This window comes from Drosophila innubila (genome assembly GCF_004354385.1).
Source record: "Drosophila innubila isolate TH190305 chromosome 3L unlocalized genomic scaffold, UK_Dinn_1.0 0_D_3L, whole genome shotgun sequence".
Lineage (NCBI taxonomy): Eukaryota > Metazoa > Arthropoda > Insecta > Diptera > Drosophilidae > Drosophila > Drosophila innubila.
Genome location: NW_022995376.1, coordinates 6,353,968 through 6,371,001, shown reverse-complemented (window position 1 = coordinate 6,371,001; position 17,034 = coordinate 6,353,968). Strand labels below are relative to the sequence as shown.

Here is a 17,034-nt window from a genome sequence, read left to right as displayed (position 1 = left end):
AAAATATTATTTATTAACAAATGAAAATTGGTTGATTCTATAAATGTTAATTAAAATCGTTTAAAACTTTGCTTAAGCAAAATGCAACTAACTATCGAATTATTTAAATTACATTTTTAATAATTATTTCTTACTTTTGTTGTTTAGTGTAAACTGTTTGCTAAACTTTTTTTGAAAGTCTTGCTCAAATTGCTAAAAAGTTTATGCTTTTATTAGCTATAATTACTACAGTTTACCCGGCGCAGCAACACGGCGTATACGCAATTTGCAATTTTACCATTTGCAACTTTGCCGTGCACATTACATTTATTTATAGACTTTTGCACTATTGCACTAAATGCAGCGTCTAATTTTGGGATTTTGTCCGCCTTTTGCGTGTCGCGAAAATGCTAAAATTAATTTCATTCTGTCATAAAAATAAGTTAAAGAGATCATTTATTTTTGGCAGCAAGAAACCCCGCGACAGGTGCACTGACTTTTAAGTTATGCGGTCTGAGCTCATTGCGATTTCGATTTGCCATCAATGGGCGAACGCAAAGAAGGTCGAATATGGCACAATCAGAGTAGGTGTCTTTAATCTAATCAGGACAGGCACAATCAGAAATTTAATTTAATTAATTTGCCTCATACTCTGAACTGATAGCCAAAACACTCGGCACACGGCAAGCGAACACAGCCAAATCACGTGACAAATCTTTGCCCAAAATTATTATCTATATAAATATAAAATATATATGTATAATAACCACTCTGACTTGCACAAATAAAAGCTTATGTGAGTGGGATAATCTCTTAATCCCCGTACAAACTGTATAAAATCTAGGTTGACAAAACACCTGACAGGATGTTATTGCTAACAAAGAAATATAAAACAAGATATAGTCATAAAATTGTTTTTAATCTATGCAAAGTCTGCTATATCATGTGGGTGCTCTTATGGGAAAAACCTGACATCATTCGCTGTCCCAACAATAGCCAGGGCAATTGATCATCAGTGGCAATGTCATCATGTCTCTCTTGATCAAATATTTGTCAACCTCATGATGACATTGATGATTCATTTATGAGACTAATATATATTATAAGGCGTGTACTTTATATAATATCTTCAGATAAAGCAATATTTATTAAGTATTGTTGCCTTCTACTCTGGCTTATCAAAACATTAAAATCAGAACATTGTCAACTCAATTAAAAGCTTCAAGTGACAACAAGCTTTCGACTTGTATTTTTATTACTTAACGTTGTTTTAAGTACCCCAACTATCAAGAGTTTATCAAGACTAAGGTATTCCCTATGAAATGTCAGTGATTATGGAAGTGCAGGGTATCTACTAGTCGTGCAAATTTAATAAGCGCAGTGTATTTGAAATATAATCTATAATAAAAGGTTTTCTTACTATCTGCCTATTTTTACCCTAACTTATTTTAGCTTAAAAATTACTTTCGATTGAAATACAAATTTTAAGTTTTTCTGTGCGGTATTAGTCAAGGAGTCTTACTTTTAAAATATTATACATTATAAATAAAATGATTTGAACTCTAACTTAACTTCAACAGATTTTTACTAATTTACTTTTGTTTTTAATTTTTTAACACCTTTAATAAATACTTTCCTTTTAACAAGTGATTTTAGTTTCTTAATTATTTTTAAAAACTATAGCAGGATATGTTTTAGTTGTGCTGACTCAACTAACACACTTGTTTGTTTTAAAATGTTTCTCAATCAAAATAATTTGCTGGTAACTTTCCATTTTTTTTTTTATTAAATAATCGGAAATTAAAAACTAAATATATCTCATATAAGATCAATTTGTAGTGAATGAAGCAGTATACTTATAACTCAATTTTTTTGGTGTATCTCTTAATCTGTTAAACAATAAAATTAAAACAAATAACATAATAAAGCGCGCTACTCAAAACAATAAGGCAGCGAGAAATATTAAGCAATATTTATTATCATAAATATACCACTGTATTACGACTATATCATATATGTGAGTGCTCTTAGTAACTTCCATTACATTGCTATATATGTTTAATGAAATCAGAGGACTGACCCAGAGTCCCCTCCCCCTCTCGTCACCTCTATCTCGTGGGGGGAACTGATAAAAAAAAGTACCTCGTTCTCGTAATACTCGTGCTATTGCAGTTATCTCAGCTGTCAACGAAAGGTGCTCCGGGTTGTTTTGTCGCCTATCACCAAAATGAAATATAATACAATATACCAAACACACACACACACAGTCGCACACCTCGCTCATATATAGAAGGCGCGCTGTTTGGCCAAAAGCAAAAGTTAGTCATTATCTTGGAGTTTTCGTAGATAAATCGTGGGGCAAAACGGTTCCCCATTTTGGCTTTCACACATCATTTGCCAGTTACAGTTACTAAACCAGACCCAGAGCTATCACAATACGGAACGGGTATATTCCGCTTATGATCGGACAATAACAAGTGCCGCAAAAGTCAATGATTTGGTGTAATTAAAACGCGTGGCCGAAACAAAGTCGAAAGTCGTTTAATTGAACGATTGACAGATTGTCGGTTTATGTGGGTGTCAATTAAAACACAGTGCTGATTAAAACAATAAAATCATAGCGTATTTTTGCCAATATGAGCAAAGATGATAAGTGTAAGTATAAACTACAAATAAACATATTTTTAGCCGAACTTTAGAACAAGAAACTAAATATTCAAGTGTATTGTGCACTTGACAATCAGTTGAGAGTGTGTGTGTGTGTGTGTGTGGGTATGTGTTTCTGTTTTGTTAACTTCTAAAACTCATTGAACACACCCTACGCGCAATTATTGGCAGCAATTTGAACGCATTGATAATGTCGGGCCAACATAAACACACTTCCCACAATTGACACTTAATTTGAGGCTGTTGAGTGCTGACATGATATATGTTTATGTATCTCTCATTTTGGGGACACGCCTGCACTTTTGATTGATGGTTACGCAACTTTCTTGCTGCGCCAAATTGGTGGCATCCATTTTTGTGGCACGTTTTTGAGAGTCAACTTCAGCTGAGTTACGACTGGCAGCTCGAATTGCTGGCGACAATAATTAAAAAACCCAACGACTAAGTGAAATATGAGACAGTTTTCTTGCGCTTCATCTTCTTTTTTTTTTTTTGGAAAATTTTCAAGTGTCACTGCAAAGGCATTTAAATTGCTGAAAAACGAGACATTTCCAGTGAAAACTCTCGCCTAAAGAGGCAGAGGAAATTGTCTAATAATATAGCTAAAATTATTAAATATAGAATAATTTATGCATTGAAAAAGTAATTGAAAAATCTGTATTAAAATATATATTTTAGTATGTTCCGTGTTTCAATTTCGCTGCAAATTATCTAAATTATGTATTGCCTACTTTTTTTCTCAAAAACAAAATATTTGTGTTTCGTTTGATTCAATTAATTTAATTTAGTTTCTAAATTGGGAACAAGTATAGTTTGTATATAAAAAATTGTTGAAAATTCTACATTTATTATACATATTAGAATGTTTTATTTTTCAATGAAATTTAAAGAATACCTTAAAAATATTTAATTTGGAACAAAAATAGTTTACGTATATAAAAATTATTGGGAATTGTAATCTTATCATAGCATGTTCCACTTTTCAATTTCACTGCAATTTAACTGATTTCAGTATAGTATATTTTATACTTTAAAATAAAAAACCTTAGTATTTTCCTTACTGAATATTTTACTCAAGATACTCTTAAATCAATTCTAAACAATTGATTTATAAATACAGTTGGGAACACGAATTATGTGCAATTTTAAAGCTATTGCCTGCTTTTGGGCATTCAATCCTTTATGGCCCTTTCAAGATACATTGGCAATCTCTGTTCAGCTCTGCAGTTAAGTGCACGTTCTGCACATTAAATATTTTGATACGATGGCCATTGTCGATTGATTTTTTTTTTTGTGCTGCATAAAAGGCTAACCCTGAACCTTTTGATAGCCAACAATAGCAGCAACAACATAAAAAAGAGTTAACAGCAAGGGCAACGCATCATAAAGCAATATTTATGCATTGATGGCCAACCGCAGACACAAAAAAATGCTCTAAAATACTTCAACCGAGTGGCTAAAAACAAAGAATCAGAAGCAGCAGCAAATGACATTTAAAAGGAGGAAAAAAGGCTATCAGTTGACCAAGAAAATAAACAACAGCAGCCACAAAATTGTTGTTGCTGTTGGCCAAAGTCGTATTAAGCATTCAAAATCAAGAAGCGTTAACAATTTGGAATAAATGTCAGGCTAAGAGCATCCTCAATATAGTGCGTGTGGTGCGTGAGTGGCGCCCTCTGGCGTTTGGCACGTATTGGCCTCATCAAGTTTTGGCGTGATTTAACTTTTTGCCTATTTGCTGGTCGTCATCTTGCCACTTTTGTTAGCAGGGTTCGTTGCGCCTCAAAGTATGCTGAGAATGCAATGAACTGTGCCTTAAATTATTGCAGCATACTTCAAGGCGTATTCGCCTGACTGTGTATCTCAAATTAATATTAATTAAAAAGTTTTCTCTTCGCATTTCTCACATGCTGAGTGTCCAGAGTTCAACAAACTCCAACTGTGCTGTGATAAAACGTACAACAAGAAAGGAACAAAAAGAATGAACTTAAAGGATTTAGATTTAACTAGAAATTTTTAGGTTTAGCCAACATATTATAATGACCTATAATGTAAAATTTACTAAACTATAAACTTTTATTAAACTTTATTATTATGCTGCTCTGGATCATTTTACAGCTCCATTTTAATTGTGGATTATATAAAAAGCAACCACATTGTTGCATAAACCGTTACGTGCCAGTTTCCCCAACTTTTCTCCGTACACTTCAAAACAGATTTACACTTCTGCCTGCTGCAAATCGTTTTCCAGCATTTTGTTTTGTTCCGCCCATTCGCTGAGTCAAGCACATGGCTGGTGAGAGTGTGTGTGCGAGTGGAAGAGCGAGAGAAAGAGCGTAAGGAGCGCCTACTGAGAGCGCCTTAGCTTTACCCCTGCAAAAACGCACGCACCAGCGCTATGTGTGTGTTAGAGTGAAAGGGAACGAGTGAGAGAGTGGGAGCGCGCATTCGCTTGCATTCTAGCCTCAGTACATTGTTGTTGTTTGCTGTAGCCGCTCACAAGGTCATTGGAAGGCGTCTCCTTGCAAGTGGTTGCCTAAGGGGCTTAGCTGCGTACAGGGTGCCTAATTACGACTTTCAAGTAGGCCAACTTATAAACTAGAAGTTTTTGTTAATACACACTGAAAAAAAAATATTTCTACACTCATTCATTTATAGAAAATTTTTAATTTTAAAATAAAATTTTTATTTTCAAGATCTTTTCCTTTAAATTGACTCATTTAAAATAAATATTACTCTGAAACGAATATTTTTGATTATAGAAACTGGTAGTTTTTGGCAGTGTAGGCTTAGTTATTATTCCCTCTAATTATTAGAAAGTTGATGTATTTTTTTTGCGTCTTAACACATTTTTCTATTATTAAAAATATCTGCATTTGCTGCCTGTCAGTTACCAATATATCTAAATTATTAATGATAGTAAAAAGAAAATATATAAAAGCAGTGCAAAAAACTTTTTAACTCTTGAAACAATTTCTTTATTTTTATAGATTCTATAAGTATTTTCTAGAAAATGTTATAGGATTCTTTTAAAAATAGTCTTTACTCCTGCTTTAATTATGCAACATAGAAGTCGAGCCTCGTATCTAAGCACATTTTAAACAGCTTCCCGGCACGCATTCATAATTAAGAAAATTAATTAACATTCGTTTTTGCATGTCATCTCATATTTCTGTTTGTTGTCTCAAAGTTTTTCCGCCGAATTGTTTATTATGATAAAAAGTTTCTAGGCAATTAAAAAGCTTAACAGAGTGTATGTTAGTGAGCATTGAAATGCATTACGCGGCTTCATTTGCAGACAGCAGAACAGACTTATCAAGTTTCAAGTACAAAAGCCCCAAAGTCCTTCACAATCAGCATGCAAAACAAACAAAAAAAAACAACAACATTTGAAAAATAAGAAGTAAAAAAAAAAACGCAAATAACAAAAAGAATTTATCACGTGAACGCGCAGTCAAAAACAGTTTTCCAATTTGCTTCCCCGCCGCTCAGCAAATAAACAACAAGAAGAAACACACCAAGAGAGCCGTGGGGTAGCCCCCAAAAAAGAGAGAAAGAGAGAGAGCATGAGAGAGCGTGCACATTTTAAAGAAGAACGTTATAAAAACAAAAGCAGCAACAAGAAAAAAAAACTGAAACAAAAACAAAAACAAAACAATATCTATGATGAGGGGCAACGGCGTCGTTTGAGCATTTGAAGGGGAGGTGCAATTGCTGCCGGCGAAGCAATGAATGAAAATGAGCCGAAGCGATGACAACGCTCTTCGTTAGCCGATGGGGACACGAAGCTGCTGCCAATGGCACCGACATAGACCAAACAGCGACAGCGGCGTCAGCAGCGGCAGCGACAGTGGCAGAGGCAGCATACATTGTGCTGCGTTTTGAATTCAGTTCAGTTTCAAAAGTCGACGCGCTTGTGAACAACATAGAACGGAGCAGTCCGGAGTCCCTAACACGCTCCTAACTAACTAACTAAGCAAACAACTTAACTTACTAACAAACAACTAACTAACTAATTCGTGCGCTATCTTTCAAACTAACCTACGGTCTATCGGCTTATCGGTCTATCGATTTATCACTAACTTTATCGCGTTGTCACATATTCAAATTTCTTTTGAAAAAAGTGTTTCAGTTTCTTGGCAAAGCGAATACAATTTCCAATTTTCTTTTATGGTAAACAAATTGCATGTAAATTCTGTTGGCATTTTGGGGTTAATTTGAAATGCATTAGACGAGTCGTAAACTCAATCAATTTGTCACACTTTGAACCCGCCAGCCAATTGGCCAAAATGAATCAAAAGACTCCCCATACTGGGGAATACTTTGAACCCATTTGAATGAATAACAACTGAAGTCATTCGCCGTGTCCTTGGCCAGAATAGCACACATATCCGACTGCAGCCTGCATTGTGGTGGGTGCATGCCACGCCGGCGTACTCCGTGTCTGTTATGTCACTCGACTGTCGACTGTAGTTTTAAATTTCTACACACACTCTTTGTGCCATGAAGCGTAAAATTGATGACAGCCTTAAGATTTCCGTTGCAGTTACAAAAAGGGTTCGATTAACTAACACTATGATATCATCATTTAACGCCCTCAATTGCTGCCAATTAATTCATATCAATTAATGCGAAAATTAGCAACTGCTGAAAGCGAAAAACTTGAATCATACTCATAATTATGAGCGAATCTGACAAGCAATAAATGGATGTATAAAAGAAAATTTCTGTGAGGGTGTTTCTCCAGCTAAAGACCTTGGGAGCAGAGGCCAAAAACCGTTCAATTTGAATGCCACATGCTGCACACACACACACACACTCACACACATCGATAGATTGACAGCATGTTGATGCAGCAGTGGCAACAATTAAACCACAATCCCTCTCCCTTCCGCTTCCCCGACGTTAGTGGCTGGCACTTTAACCTCAATTAGAACTGATTTGTGTAATTAATTGCAATTAAAATGCGTAATGTAGCACGCTAGCGATTGCAAGGCCAACAAAAGCGTGAAAGTACAACAGAAATCCATGCATAATTGAGTTGATTATTTTATAATACGTGTATATATTGTATATTGTTTCAACCAACTAACTTCCTCTGCCAAGAACAACAACAACAACAATAATAAACGCAATATTCTTTCTCCTCTGGCTGCTATTTTTAAAGCAAAGCGCGTGTAAAAGGCAAACGCTGCATTACTCATACGCCTAGTTAGACAACAGCAAAGAACAGCAAAGAACAAAAAATAAAAATAAAGACAAAGTAATAAGCATAAAAAATAACAAGAAGAGAGAGAATTGTGTGTGTGCTATAAATACTTGCCACTGACATAAAGTACTTTAAAAAGTATCTGCAAAATATCGAAAGCATCACAAATGGATCACAAAGCAATCGCAAGTCAAGTGCGAGGTGAGCTAAGTATGGACATCTATTAGTTTTCATTCTTAGATCTTAGTTTCTTTGTACAATTTAAAATAAATATGTGGTTGCTAACTGAGTAATCGATTCATATATACGTGTGTTTACACTCATTTCAAACGATAAAAAACGATATTGTGTTAGTAATATTACGAATACTCATACTCGTATCTAATCGTATTTGAGTTCTCATGAAATGAATGTACGGCTACCTACCACATAAATAATATAAATATCACAAGCTATAACATTTCTTTTATTTCCCTTAATTGGAGAACATAAAACGAAATTACATTAATTGCCGAAAAAATACACTCAACGTTTTGTATTACAGTTTGCAAATAAACTCAGTAATCAGCATGACAAATTATTGCATTTTAAAGAGAAATAAAGTCCAAATGAGAGAGTGAGACAGAGTGAAAGATGATTCAAGTCTCGTCGCCCACACGAAAACAAAACAAACAACAATAATAACAATAATAATAATACACATTTAAAGGCATTTCCAATCTAATCGACACAAGCATTCTTGTATGTTTATGACTGCCCACTGGCGGCTTAATTGGAATTACCATTAAAAAAATATATAAAAAAAAAAATAGAAAACATTCTTATCTTTGTGGTGAAATTTGTGTATTATTACTTTTACTTTTACTTTTATCTATTCTATTTGTATTACAAAGCCAAAGCTGCTGACAACGCAATATTTGCATTTGTTTTGATCAACATCTTTATTATTTCATGATTGCTATTATGATGTTGTCTTTCTATTCCTGTTTTAATTTGATTTCATATTGTTTGAGATGTAGAAAATTATTAAAATTTTAAAAATTAATTTTTTGTTCTTCAACCTAGAGCTTCAAAGTTTATTTAAATTGAAGGCTTATTGATAGTTAATTTAATTTTAAAAAACATGAATAAATAATGTTATTATTCTTTAATTAAATAAAACTTTTCTTCAAATCCTTTGTAATTTTCATTCCATTTTCATAAATTTTAAAAAAGATTTTCTATGTCTATTTTAACGCAAGCAATCAAATATATGATTCATATATCAGCTTGACAATTTTGTCGACAGCTTCACTCACACAAACACACACTCTCACAGACAATGCACAACACAAGCACAAACTGAGAGTGTGTTGTCATGGCAACCACTCGTTTCCGCTTCCGTTTCAATTTTGAGCACTTTAGAGTTTACGCACACTTGAGCCTGACACGTTGCAAGTGTTGGAAAATGCCAGACAATGTCATTTTATTTTATTTATTGCGACATGCAATTGAATGAGAAAAGGAAGCTTACAATTGAACTTGAAGCTCAATAATATTGGAGACGAATGCACAAAAGCCTTTCATTAGCCATGCGTGGAAAAGTCTGGAAAAGCAGCTTTGTATGTGTTGGCAAGTTTTAAGCGTTATTTACGACAAGTGCAATCTATTTACGACTGACAACAATTTGTAAGTTTCTGCAACTCAATTACAGGGTGTTGCTGGCTGGCTGGCTTAATGGGACCCAGGGGCCAATGCCTGAAAGCCTGAATGCCTGAATGCCGTCATGCAATTATCAAGTTCGATGGCAACAACAACAACAATAACATCAACAAACAAGTGAGAAAAGCACAACAGACAACAAAGTGTTGAAAGGGAAAACTTAGCAAAAGCAAACAACAAATGTTTATGCGAAAAACTTTAGCACTTGAAAACAGAAGGAAATTGAGTCAAATTTCATGATCCTTGGTGGGGAAAACCATAAGTTTATGACAGCAAGGGCAGGGCATGGCAGGGTCAAGGGTCAACTTAGAGCTGCTGTCAAGTGGTCATTGCAATTAGTCGGTGCGACATTTACAGATTGCCAACTTTCTGCCTGGCTGCATTTTCACTTGGCCAGCAATCGGAAGCTAAGACAGAGCGAGTGGGAAAACATTGTAACTCAACTTAAGTTTGTCTTTGTCCTGATTTAATTTTGCAATTAAAAACTTTGCCATAATTGCAAATGTCAACACTTTACGCAGTTGGTTAAGGTTGCCAGGACCACTCGAATCATCAGCCCACTCAACGCGTGATAGACAGGACTCCAAACAAACAGCCGGAGAAACAGAAACAGGACATCAGCTCAGGTGAAGGCCGTTGCTCATTTTCCCGGTGACAGTTGATGGTTACGCGATTGACGCTTCAACGATTGACAGCGCCACTAATTAGCAAACATTTACAAGCTGCCACTTGCCAATTTGCCAGTTGGCCAATTTATTCGTTATCCATCAGTCAGATAACTTGTCCAATTAATCGACTGACGAATGAGTTGTAAAAATGACTCTCCATTAAGCCTATGTCAAACTATGCTAAACAGTTGATAAACATGTGCTTATTAACTGCAAATTAGTATGCTGCTAACTGATTTGGTTAGCCAAATATCGAGGCGGGTTGGTCAGGATAAAGTTAAGCTAAGGTTAGGCAAAAAATTATTGATAAAATTCGTTTAGTATTTGAATATTATTTTAAAAAATAATAGGACATAGAAGCTTTCAAAATAATATGGATAATCTATAAGATCTTGGTCTCAAATAAAAGTATTATGCTAATTACTTAAATTATTTTATTTACTGTTATTCTAAATGTAATTTAATTTTAATACACATTAAAGAAAAAAAATTGTATATTATTCCATTACAAAATTAACTGTTTTTAATGCTTCTATCAAACTATTTGGTTAATCCATTATAAAAGAGGAATGCATGGGAAATTAATAAAGTTGTATCAAATACATTAACAGCTAAGGAACAATGGTAAAGATTTATATTTTATTGTCTTAAGTAGGAAGATCTCAGATAGTACCTTACCTCTATTTAACTTTACTTTATTTGTCTTAAAAAAAGATATCTAATTATATTTTCTAAGCATACATACTTAACTCAAATGTTTGCACATGTTCACATTCCAAGCAATTCAAACTTACAACTACAAGTTGAAAGTTCAAGTTGCTTAACCCTCCAGGATTTTAGCTGAGAGTTTACTTACGACTGAGTTAACAACATAGTTAAGCTAGCTAAAGGATGATAGATAAACTGGAAGATTGCTGAAGCTTTTGTTTTAGTTTTCAGGCACTGTTGGCCATAAAAAGCAATTGAGGAACACAGTCAAAAGTCTCTGTTGCCTTTTTTGTTGAATTTTGACGAAAATTTGCAGCTGGCAACTTGCAAAAATTGAAATGTCTCGTCAAATGTGGCAACAGTTAACCCCAATATGTTCGCTATGAGTGAAATATTGGTGTCAATGTGTCAATATTTGAAGTATTTACACGTGTGCAATTACAAGCAACACAAAAACAACCACATGAGCTGTTCTGGAGTGTGTGCTTCAGTCGGTTGTGTGTGTGTGTGTTGAGTGTGTATTGGTAACAACCAAACAAACGGAAGTTGTGTACTCACACACACCAATACACACCCTTAGAGACATAGCTTCCCTTGAAAACATCTTTTGCTGCAATTTACATGCAATTTTCACACACACACACCTTTTGTACATACACACACACACTAAGTCTACGCTTGAATTGTGCTCATGCAATTTTGTATAATTTCTTTGCTTATTGCAAAATTGTCTAACACTCGTTTTTACTGCAAAATTCTACAGTTTTCAATAATTATGGCCTAAAATTTTGGCTAGGCAACTAAGTCTACTGCAAGTTTGATCGATTTGGCATTGAGTTAACACTGCAGGCAAGACAAAGACCTGCCGCAATCATAACCCTTTCCCCTCTCGCCCCTTCACACACCCCCTCTCTGACAAACACACATTGATTAAGGTCTCGTCTTGTCGTGCCGCATATGATGAGTGCGAATGGAAGGTCGCTGTCTCAAGGCCATAAACTCTGCTTTACTGCTTTACTATACAAGGCTCACACACTATATACTATATACACTATATATACACACACAAGCAAGGATAAGCAGGATCAGATTAAAAACCTAATGTTAAAGACTTAATAAACCACAAAATTCAGCTTAAATTAAAGCAGCAAACACAAAACTCGCATATTACTGAATTCTACTTTGTTTTACATATACAATAATAATCATAACAACAACAATGTTAATAATAACAAGGTCAAAACGTTGAATTTCGTCATACTTGGGGGTTTTCTCGCTATTTTTATTTTTTTTTTTTGCTTTTGCGTTGTAAGTAAAATTTCTGTTGAAAATCACGCACTTTCTGGTGAATTGCCTTTGATTTTTATGACAGGCTTTTGGTTTTATGATACCGCTGTTTATATTGTCGTTTTTGTTTTGCCAAATAGGGCGTAGGGGGCGTTGCTAGTAGTTCGTATAAATTACAAATGCGTATAAAGTAATAATATCTGCTTTTTGCGTTGGCGTATACGCAATATTTTGGTTTTTACTATGTTTTGTTTTCGTATTTCACTATTAACGGCTGACAATGTGTGTGTTTATGAATGGACTCGTTAAAGCTAAGGAGGTCTATATGAGATACATAAATTATTCACATAGCTTCGACTTTGATTTATGTTTTACATTTAAGATATGTTTTTTTGGCAACTTAATGTTGCCTTTAGAATGTTGCAAATTTTTCATTAATCATAACATTTTTATTTTCATTACAGATCTACGTACAGCATTCGATTTATTAGATAGAAATCGGGATGGACGCGTCACAGCAAATGAGTTGCAGTTTATGCTCAAGAATCTGGGCATAAATGTGCGCGATGAAATCATACATGATCTCATACGGGAGGCAAGCCATTCAGGTGAGTGCCACTTGCAACACAACACAACAACTACAATGAGCAATCAGCACAAGAGCAACAACAACAAACGAGCCACTTTAGCTTAAGTTTTTTCCAAGAAGGAAATGCGAAGGCAAATGCAACAGTTTGCTGACTGCAGCTATAACAACGATATATATGCATATATATATGTGTGTGTGTGTGTATAAGTGTGGGGGTGTGTACCTTTTGAGTGTGTTTGTAGTAAACTACAATGCAGCAGACGCCGGAATCAACTTAATTAAGCTGACCTAACAAAGCATATCAAACATTACGTATACGCAGCGTTGGCAACTGCATGTGCCTGCTTTTTGAATAATTGAACAGTTTCATTAGTTGAAAATGTTGGAAATTCTACACAGCTAGACAATCCGTTCAATCACAGTGCTGACACTTTGTTTAGAGCCGTTATATAATCGAATAGAATCGATGCAACCGATAACGGCCAACGGCTGTTGTCAATCCGCATTAAGCCAATTTGTAAAGTTTCTTTTATTCAATTTACTCGTTAGCTAATTCAATTTTTTTTATTATAGAAATTCCCCAAGCGAGGCATCTTTGTAAAATTCCGTTGCTTAAAGCGCATTTTATTAGTTTGTATTTTCAGTAAGCCATGGCTAGACTGTTATAGCCAGTAGGCGAGTGGACAGAACTGACCTACTGCCTCCATTCCAAGTCCTGTCGTCCTGTCGTCCTATCGTCCTGTCGTTGTCGTGTTCATGTTTTGCCGGTGTTTGCCTTGTGGCCGCACATTGTTGATTTCATTTATTTGATATTATATTGATGGGCATTTCTTGTTTTTCATTTTATTTTGCAATGTCAACAACATATTAAATTTAAATTAAATTATTGCAACCTTGCAGAAAATTGAATTTTGGCGTAAATGCAAATGCAATTTATCCACATCTGACGCAAATTATGTTAAAATTATCAGTAAATAAGGCTACAAATAGTATTGATTCATTTATTAATTGTATTATCATTTGTCTCATCAGTTTCAACATTGTTTTATAGAGTGCATTAAGGGCTTATCAATTGAAGGCCAAAAAGCTGTGCTTTGGCTTGCAACAAAGCTGCAAATTGAAATCACAGTCACGCACAATTCCCATTTGATATAGTACCTAACACACACACACACACACATATACACTCACGTGCACAGACATACATACATACAAGTACAGAGCCACACACATGTTTTATATCGCAACGTATAACAACAGGCAACTGTTGCTGACACAATTCAAGAGTTGTTTTGATGCCTGTCAGTTACAGACAGCGCTATATATCTAAAAACATATATATATCTCTCATATATATATATGTTCTATATATATTTATGTATATGTATTTCTATTTGTACTTGTACTTGTCTGCCCTGCATTCATATTTCTATATAAGACTTCGGCAAACAATGCCAACAAACAGCAGCCAGCGACACGTGAACGAAATGCAGACAACCGAACACAAAAAAGAGCTTGGTCTTTTTTTTAATTTAATAAATTTCTTTAAAGCGATTTAAATTTCTGTCTTGGGGTTTTAAACCAATTGTATAGAAATGAGCGATATTTTTTTAAATGCCATTCAATTTGTTGGTCTTAAATGCCCAAATCTTTCCGAACTTTTCCTTTAATTTGATCATTATTTGGCCTCTAAATTGATTCTGCATCATAATTTTGTTCATCTAAAAAATTTGATATTTTTCGACTATAAGCCGTATATTATTCTAAATTTGCATACCAACCCCTTAACATTTTATTAAAAACTTTGATCCCTCATAGCTTGGTCAAAACTCAACCGATTTTCATGCGGAATGTCATTATGATCATTATTTGGCCTCTAAATTGATTCTGCATCATAATTTTGTTCATTTAAAAAATTTAATATTTTTCGACTATAAGCCGTATATTATTCAAAATTTGCAACCCCTTAACATTTTATCAAAAGCTTTGAACTCTCATAACTTGGCCAAAACTCAACCGATTTTCATGCGGAATGTCATTATGATCATTATTTGGCCTCTTAATTGATTCTGCATCATAATTTTGTTCATTTAAAAAATTTGATATTTTTCGACTATAAGCCGTATATTATTCCAAATCTGCATACCAACCCCTTAACATTTTATTAAAAACTTTGAACTCTCATAACTTGGTCAAAACTTAACCGATTTTCATGCGGAATGTCATTATGATCATTATTTGGCCTCTAAATTGATTCTGCATCATAATTTTGTTCATTTAAAAAATTTGATATTTTTCGACTATAAGCCGTATATTATTCCAAATCTGCATACCAACCCCTTAACATTTTATTAAAAACTTTGAACTCTCATAACTTGGTCAAAACTTAACCGATTTTCATGCGGAATGTCATTATGATCATTATTTGGCCTCTAAATTGATTCTGCATCATAATTTTTTTCATTTAAAAAATTTAATATTTTTCGACTATAAGCCGTATATTATTCAAAATTTGCATACAACCCCTTAACATTTTATCAAAAACTTTGAACTCTCATAACTTGGTCAAAACTCAACCGATTTTCATGCGGAATGTCATTATGATCATTATTTGGCCTCTTAATTGATTCTGCATCATAATTTTGTTCATTTAAAAAATTTGATATTTTTCGACTATAAGCCGTATATTATTCCAAATCTGCATACCAACCCCTTAACATTTTATTAAAAACTTTGAACTCTCATAACTTGGTCAAAACTTAACCGATTTTCATGCGGAATGTCATTATGATCATTATTTGGCCTCTAAATTGATTCTGCATCATAATTTTGTTCGTTTAAAAAATTTAATATTTTTCGACTATAAGCCGTATATTATTCAAAATTTGCATACCAACCCCTTAACATTTTATCAAAACTTTGAACTCTCATAACTTGGTCAAAACTCAACCGATTTTCATGCGGAATGTCATTATGATCATTATTTGGCCATTTAATTGATTCTGCATCATAATTTTGTTCATTTAAAAAGATTGATATTTTTCGACTATAAACCGTATATTATTCAAAATTTGCATACCAACCCCTTAACATTTTATCAAAACTTTGAACTCTCATAACTTGGTCAAAACTCAACCGATTTTCATGCGGAATGTCATTATGATCATTATTTGGCCTCTTAATTGATTCTGCATCATAATTTTGTTCATTTAAAAATTTGATATTTTTCGACTATAAGCCGTATATTATTCAAAATTTTCATACCAACCCTTAACATTTTATCAAAAACTTTGAACTCTCATAACTTGGTCAAAACTCAACCGATTTTCATGCGGAATGTCATTATGATCATTATTTGGCCTCTTAATTGATTCTGCATCATAATTTTGTTCATTTAAAAAATTTGATATTTTTCGACTATAAGCCGTATATTATTCAAAATTTGCATAGCAATCCCTTAACATTTTATCAAAAACTTTGAACTCTCATAACTTGGCCAAAACCCAACCGATTTCCATGCGGAATGCCATTTTGATCATTATTTGGCCTTCAAATTGATTCTGCATTTAAATTTTCTCTACTTGGAAAATTTGATATTTTTCGATTATAAGCCGTTTATTATCCAAAATTTGAATACCAACCAATTAAAATTTTATCAAAAACTTTGAACTCTCATAACTTGGTCAAAACTCAACCGATTTTCATGCGGAATGTCATTATGATCATTATTTGGCCTCTAAATTGATTCTGCATCATAGTTTTGTTCATTTAAAAAATTTGATATTTTTCGACTACAAGCCGTATATTATTCAAAATTTGCATACCAACCCCTTAACATTTTATCAAAAGCTTTGAACTCTCATAACTTTGTCAAAACTCAACCGATTTTCATGCGGAATGTCATTATGATCATTATTTGGCCTCTAAATTGATTCTGCATCATAGTTTTGTTCATTTAAAAAATTTGATATTTTTCGAACATAAGCCGTATATTATTCAAAATTTGCATACCAACCCCTTAACATTTTATCAAAACTTTGAACTCTCATAACTTGGTCAAAACTCAACCGATTTTCATGCGGAATGTCATTATGATCATTATTTGGCCTCTAAATTGATTCTGCATCATAGTTTTGTTCATTTAAAAAATTTGATATTTTTCGAACATAAGCCGTATATTATTCAAAATTTGCATACCAACCCCTTAACATTTTATCAAAAGCTTT

At 33.8% G+C, this 17,034-nt stretch overlaps 1 protein-coding gene across 4 annotated transcripts in view; it reads left to right on the top strand.

Moving 5' to 3' along the window:
- Positions 1-17,034, top strand: part of LOC117789003 (calcium-binding protein E63-1) — a 30,981-nt gene that overhangs the window by 4,162 nt on the left and 9,785 nt on the right. The window contains exons 1-3 of one of the 4 annotated variants that reach the window (XM_034627977.1): positions 6,538-6,819; positions 7,814-8,065; positions 12,684-12,827. In XM_034627977.1, the coding sequence (XP_034483868.1) occupies positions 8,023-8,065; positions 12,684-12,827 (187 nt within the window). In that variant the 5' untranslated portion in view covers positions 6,538-6,819; positions 7,814-8,022. Of the gene's footprint in view, positions 1-2,399; positions 2,635-6,537; positions 6,820-7,813; positions 8,066-12,683; positions 12,828-17,034 lie in introns of those variants that run through there. The other 3 variants (XM_034627978.1, XM_034627980.1, XM_034627976.1) reach the window with 3 other exon arrangements.